This window comes from Eschscholzia californica, unplaced genomic scaffold, assembly GCF_041429995.1.
Source record: "Eschscholzia californica isolate CP2 unplaced genomic scaffold, dmEscCali1.0.p SCAF_3, whole genome shotgun sequence".
NCBI lineage: Eukaryota > Viridiplantae > Streptophyta > Magnoliopsida > Ranunculales > Papaveraceae > Eschscholzia > Eschscholzia californica.
Window position 1 is genome coordinate 6,859,679 of NW_028238420.1, and position 6,802 is coordinate 6,866,480.

At 43.1% G+C, this 6,802-nt stretch overlaps 2 protein-coding genes across 2 annotated transcripts; one reads left to right on the forward strand and one right to left on the reverse strand.

Annotated features, from left to right (window-relative positions):
- Positions 1–208: 208 nt before the first annotated feature.
- LOC147548045 (uncharacterized) lies at positions 209–3,204 on the reverse strand. The gene is made up of 3 exons (XM_086667979.1): positions 2,736–3,204; positions 1,848–2,237; positions 209–438 (listed from the first exon to the last, which is right to left on the reverse strand). The coding sequence occupies exons 1-3, from the start codon at positions 3,202–3,204 to the stop codon at positions 209–211; spliced, it is 1,089 nt and encodes a 362-aa protein (XP_086524105.1).
- Positions 3,205–4,273: 1,069 nt separating this feature from the next.
- LOC147548046 (uncharacterized) lies at positions 4,274–5,959 on the forward strand. Its single transcript, XM_086667980.1, has one exon. The coding sequence runs from the start codon at positions 4,274–4,276 to the stop codon at positions 5,957–5,959; it is 1,686 nt and encodes a 561-aa protein (XP_086524106.1).
- The last annotated feature ends 843 nt before the right edge of the window (positions 5,960–6,802 follow it).

Genomic DNA, 6,802 nt, shown 5'->3' on the forward strand with positions numbered 1-6,802 from the left:
TTTTCGAAATGAAGGACTTAGCAAAAAGTTCTTCCCTATCCCCAAACTTAAACCGAACATTGTCCCCAATGTTCTGAAGACTATGCCAAAATAAAAGATGAGAGGAAAGATATTACCAGACTCCACTGTCCTATATCAGAAGTATGGGTTGCCTCCCAAGAAGCGCTAAGTTTAAAGTCTTCAGCCAGACTAAGCTGAACATCGGGAATCACTTCTGATAGACGGGATTTTCGATAAAAACATCCACGGTTTCGGGTGATATTTCTAAAAATGGTTTTAAACGTTGACCATTGACTTTAAAACAAACACCATTTTTATCCTCAATATCAACCGCACCATGAGGATACACAAATTTGACAACAAAAGGCCCCGACCATCTAGAACGAAGTTTTCCAGGAAATAGATGCAAACGAGTGTTGTATAAAAGAACTTTTTGACCTGGTGAAAATGATTTTCTCAAAAAAATTTTATCATGAAACACCTTCATTTTATGCTTATACATTCTAGAACTCTCATATGCATCATTCCTCAATTTTTCTAACTCACTAAGTTGGAGTTTTCTCTCTCTACCTGCGTTGTCAAGCGAAAAGTTCATTTGCTTGATAGCCCAATATGCTCTATGCTCTAACTCTACAGGGAGGTGGCAAGCCTTGGCATACACCAATCTATATGGAGACATTCCAATGGGAGTCTTAAACGCTGTACGATAAGCCTATAATACATCGGTTAGTCGTAATGACCAATCCTTTCTATTTGGATTAACCGTTTTCTCAAGAATGCGTTTAATTTCCCTATTGGAAACCTCAACTTGACCGCTTGTCTGTGGATGATATGGGGTGGACTCACGATGAGTAATACCATACTTTTTCATTAGAATTTCGAACTGCCTATTACAAAAGTGTGTTCCCCCATCACTAATAATTACTCGCGGTGTACCAAAACGAGAAAGGATGTTTTCTTTTAGAAACTTGATCACAACTTTGTGATCATTCGTTTTGCAAGCAACCACCTCTATCCACTTAGACACGTAATCAACTGCGACTAGAATATATAGATCGCCGAAGGAGTTAGGAAATGGACCCATGAAATCGATGCCCCATACATCGAAGACCTCAATAACTAAAATGTGATTTAGGGGCATCATATTTCTATGTGAAATACTCCCCAATTTCTGGCATCGCTCACAAGCTACACAATATGCATGGGTATCTTTGAATAAAGACGGCCAATAGAAACCACATTGTAAAATTTTGGCAGCCGTCTTTTTGCTACTAAAGTGACCCCCACATGCATGGTCATGACAAAAGGAGATGACGTTGGTTTGTTCACTATCAGGGACACATCTCCTAATAATCTGATCGGGACAATACTTAAACAAGTATGGATCGTCCCAGAAGAACTGCTTTACCTCGGACAAGAATTTATCACGATCTTGCTTAGTCCAATGTTTGGGCATTTGTCCCATAACAAGATAGTTCACTATGTCTGCGAACCAAGGTAATTGGGAGAGTACAAGAAGTTGTTCATCAGGAAAACTCTCTCTCTAATAGGTAACTCATCATTTACGGACTCCACAACAAGCCTAGACAAGTGGTCTGCTACAACATTTTCGGAACCTTTCTTATCCCATATCTGTATATCAAACTCTTGTAGCAAAAGTATCCATCTAATCAACCTCGGTTTGGCCTCTTTTTTAGAGAGGAGGTACTTTAATGCGGCATGATCAGAAAATACTATGACCTTAGAACCTACTAGGTATGACCGAAACTTCTCTAAGGCATAAACAACAGCTAATAACTCTTTTTCAGTGGTAGAGTAGTTGAGTTGTGCATCATTCAACGTCTTACTAGCATAATAGATTACGTGAAGTAATTTGTTTTCACGCTGACCTAAAACGACTCCTATTGCATAATCAGATGCATCGCACATGATCTCAAAAGGAGCTTTCCAGTTAGGCGGTTGAACAATAGGAGCAGTAGTAAGCAAAAGTTTGAGTTTATCAAAGGCCTCTAGACAAGCATTATCAAAGACAAACTTGTTCTCTTTTGCCAAAAGATTACAAAGAGGTCTTGATATCTTACTAAAGTCTTTGATAAATCGACGATAAAAGCCAGCATGCCCTAAGAATGATCGGATATCTTTAACTGTTTTTGGTACAGGAAGACTTTTTATCAATTCTACTTTGGCTTTATCTACTTCTATACCCTTAGCTGATATGACATGCCCTAAGACAATTCCTGAACGAACCATGAAATGACACTTCTCCCAATTAAGCACTAAATTCTTCTCTTTACATCTAACTAACACGAGTGTGAGGTGATGTAGACATTCATCAAATGATGACCCGAAGACTGAAAAATCATCCATGAAAACTTCGAGAAACCTTTCTACCATATAGGAAAATATGCTCATCATACAACGTTGAAAAGTAGCGGGTGCATTACACAACCCAAACGGCATACGACGATAAGCATAAGTTCCAAATGGGCAAGTGAAAGTTGTTTTCTCTTGATCTTCAGGAGCAATGGCAATCTGATTATACCCGAAATAGCCATCTAAGAAACAATAGTAACTATATCCTGCCAGTCTCTCGAGCATCTGATCAATGAATGGAAGAGGAAAATGATCTTTCCTCGTGACCGTGTTCAACTTCTTGTAGTCTACATAAACACGCCACGCAGTGGTCATTCTGGTGGGTATTAATTCATTGGACTCATTTCTAACTACAGTAATGCCTGACTTCTTGGGAACAGTTTGAACATGACTGACCCAAGTACTATCTGAAATAGGGTAGATAATACCCGCATCTAATAATTTCAGGACTTCAGATCTGACAACTTCCTTCATATGAGGGTTAAGTCGACGTTGCATCTCTCTCGATGGTTTAGCATCTTCTTCTAAGTAGATGTGGTGCATGCAAACTAACGGACTTATACCCTTGAGATCGGCTATAGACCATCCTAGTGCCTCTTTGTGTTCTCTTAGGACATCTAACAATCGACCCTCTTGTTCTTTCTCTAGCTCGGATGCAATAATAACAGGTAGGGTTTCTGAAGGTCCTAAAAATGAATATTTCATGTTCTCAGGTAAAGGTTTCAACTCTAAGGATGGTGGGCTCTCAATAGGCTGAGACGACTCTGAGATAGAGGGTGATTTGGACTCATCCCTTAAGGATGGTTGAGTTGTCACTAAAGTTGATGCCATACTTGGTTCAGAGATTGTGAGAGATTCAGTCTTTGCTTTCCATTTCTCAGTATCCAGTAATGGGGTGGAATCTAATAAAGCATTCACCTCATTGATACTACTTTCCTCATCAAAATCTAAACCAAAGTAGGCCAACAATGTTTCCAACGGGTCATCTGATAAAGTTGTTGGTAAGGAATCCTGAACCAACATATCTATCAAATTTAACTCGTTAAAATCATCAACATCATTGGGGTGAAGTCCAGCATGGAAGATGTTCATCTCTACAGTCATATTTCCAAAAGACAATTTCAAAAGACCGCTACGACAATAGATGATAGCATTGGATGTAGCTAAGAATGGTCGCCCTAGTATGACAGGTATTTGACTTTTGGAATTATGGACTGGCTCAGTATCTAAAATGATGAAATCAACAGGAAATAAGAATTCACCAACTTTGATCAAAACATCTTCGACTATGCCACACTTCAGCTAGTTGTGCGTACACGTGGCCAAGTTGTTAGAGATTGAGTCAGTCCAATCCTAGCATTCTACTACACGTTAAAGTCATGGTAGAAGACCGAGTCTTCGGCTACTTTAAAGGAGTATCGTAAGGCTACCCTTCCCTCTCAAGAGATCAACGGCTACGGAGGCAGTCTAGTGGGATCCTACTATTGCGGATCTAACAAACTTGCGCCCCAAGAGCGGTTACTATCAACTACTTCAAGAGAAGATCACTGAGCTCTCTGTACCAAGAACAACAGGAATAAGGTTCCGAGCTCCAGTTATTTCAATGCGACCTTTTACTCCAGAACCAGGAAGCTCTTCCCGCCAACCACCCATGCAATCGATTACTGTTAGTGGTTCTACAACACTCCCAGCAACACAAGCTAGCTTTGCAGCGCCTTCCATGACGCCTCTGCCTTCATTCCAGAATTCTGCTCTGCCCTTACACTCTACTACTGCTCCTCTTTTTTCATCTTCAATTTTTACCATTCCCTCCTCCCACACTATGACAGATGGGGCAACCCTTAATTCACAAGCTGACATTCTAAACTTGTCTTTTACAGGTACTCCTCTGGAGCAGGTCATGGCTAGGAAACTCGCAGAGATGGAGGCAACGATCACTAGGATCCCTGGGGTTCTAGCCCCATTAAGGAAGAGTCTGCCCCAGAGCTACGCAGACTCACCGTTCGTTGATGCTATTGCCTTGGTAGAAATGCCTAAGAAGTTTTCGTTCCCTAACATGAGAATGTACGATGGAACTTCCTATCCAGACGATGACATCGCTTCATATAAGCAGAGGATGTTCACCGCTGCAATACCCAGAGATCTCAGGGAGGCGTTTATGTGCAAGAGTTTCGGTTCAAGCTTCGTCGGTCCAGCCTTGCAGTGGTACACAAATCTGCCCAACAATTCGATCGCCTCTTTTGCCCAGCTCACAGACACATTCGTAAAGCAGTTCGCCAGTAGCAAAAAACTTGAAAAGCTATCTGGTGATCTCTACCGAGTCGACCAGAGAAGGGGCGAGCCACTCAGAGACTACGTGGGGAGGTTCAACCGAGATAAGGTGTCGATTCCTTACTGCAACCATGAAACTGTCGTTGATGCATTCAGAAAAGGCTTACTGCCAGAAGGAGATTTGTACAAGGAGCTTACCAAATTCAATTGCACTACCATGGAGGATGCCCTGGCTCGCGTTTGGGTAGAAATTCGGTGGGAGGAAGACGAAGCCCACCGAAGCAAATATTATTCTTATGATGATAGGAACAGGGACTGTCGCTCTAGACGACCAGATCGGAGAACAGATAACAGACCAGGGGAACCCTACCCAACTTCCATACGTGGCCCTCCTAGGGAGAACAGAAGGCCACTTGACCCTCCATCAGGTCGTCCAGCAGAGAAGCCTCAAGGACCCGTTCGCACCAGGATTCCAGAATACAACCTATGCATTGAACTAGTCGAACTAGTAGCGGTTATGAAGGGCATGGGCAGTACTGTAAGATGGCCAGGAAAGACAAAGATTCCTAGCGAGAAGAGAGACACAACCAAGTGGTTCGAGTTCCACGGAGATCACGGCCACAACACTACAGATTGCATAGCCCTCAGGCTAGAAGTTGCAGAGTTGCTGAAAAGAGGCCACCTTACCGACTTATTGACAGACAAAGGGAAGAGTACCTTGGCACAACGAGACACCCAAGTCAAGGAACCAGAGCAGCCGATTCCTATGAAGACGTGTCTAGTAATCTCAGGAGGTTCGAAAGTGAGTGGAGTTAGCCACTCTACAACCAAGAGGAGTGCTAGAATTGCAGCCAACCCTCTAGCCCACTCTACAGAAGCTACTCCTCATGCCTACACCAACCAGACGATAAGCTTCATAAACAATGAAGCCACAGGGCTCGTCAACCCTCATCATGACGCTCTTGTTATCTCTCTTAATATTGCAAATGTTCTAGTTAAGCGTATTTTGATAGATAATGGTTCATCCACTAACGTGCTTTTCTTGAATGCTTTGCAAGGTATGGGCTTAGATGAGTCTTGCATATGTCGACGCTCTACTATTCTGGTAGGCTTTAGTGGAAAACAGAAACACACGTTGGGAGAAGTCACCTTTCCCGTCTTCGCAGGAGGAGTCAACCTTAGCATTGTGTTCGTTGTACTGGACTGCCCTTCTGCCTATTATATCATACTTGGTAGGCCATGGATCTATAGAATGAGGGCAGTACCATCTACATTCCACAAAGTGCTCAGGTTCCCAACTCCCTGGGGTGTCTGAGAGATCAGAGGGGAGCAGAGCACCTCAAGGAATTGCTACAAAAACGCAATGAAAGCACCAAAGTCAGCCTTATAGAAATTACAGAAAGAGAAACTCAGTGGCACCGATCCAGACCGTTCGAGTATGGAGGAGCTAGATGAAGTCCAGATCCACCCAGACTTCCCGGATCACAAAGTGCAGATTGGTTCTAGGCTCGATCCTGCCCTACGGAGCAAGCTTGTCGAGTTCCTCATAGCCCACCATGATTGCTTTGCCTGGTCTCATGCTGACATGACTGGAATCGACCCCGAGGTAATGGTACATAAATTGCAGGTAGATCCTAGCCATCCTCCAGTAAGACAGAAGCATAGAAAATTTGCTCCAGAACGCAACAGGATAATAAATGAGGAAGTTCGGAAGCTGATCAAAGATGGGTATGTTCGAGAAGTCAACTACCCCGACTGGTTGGCTAACGTAGTCGTGGTGAAGAAGAAAAATGGGAAGTGGAGAGTCTGTATTGACTTCAAGGACCTAAACAAAGCTGGCCCCAAGGATTCATTCTCGCTACCTCACATCGACATGCTTGTCGACACCACTGCAGGCCACCCACTACTTAGCTTTATGAACGCATTCTCTGGGTACAACCAGATACTGATGCACCCTGCAGACCAGGAAAAGACTGCCTTCATCACAGAAAGAGGCATCTTCTGCTACAAAGTCATGTCGTTCGGGTTGAAGAACGCAGGGCAACCTACCAGAGACTGGTAAACAAAATGTCTGCAGGCATGCTGAGGGACACCATGGAAGTCTATATCAACGACATGCTAGTCAAGTTTCTGATGGCTGAAGAACATCTCAAACATC

Bases quoted from the DNA above. Each gene is read 5' to 3' on its own strand.
- LOC147548045 (XM_086667979.1), bottom strand. From the start codon at position 3,204: ATGGCATCAACTTTAGTGACAACTCAACCATCCTTAAGGGATGAGTCC. The intron at 2,238-2,735 runs GCATTACTGTAG...TGGTTCGTTCAG, and splicing joins AACTGTTCCCAAGAAGTCAG to GAATTGTCTTAGGGCATGTC. The intron at 439-1,847 runs GTAAGACGTTGA...CATTTTCACCAG, and splicing joins TCACGTAATCTATTATGCTA to GTCAAAAAGTTCTTTTATAC.
- LOC147548046 (XM_086667980.1), top strand. From the start codon at position 4,274: ATGGCTAGGAAACTCGCAGAGATGGAGGCAACGATCACTAGGATCCCT.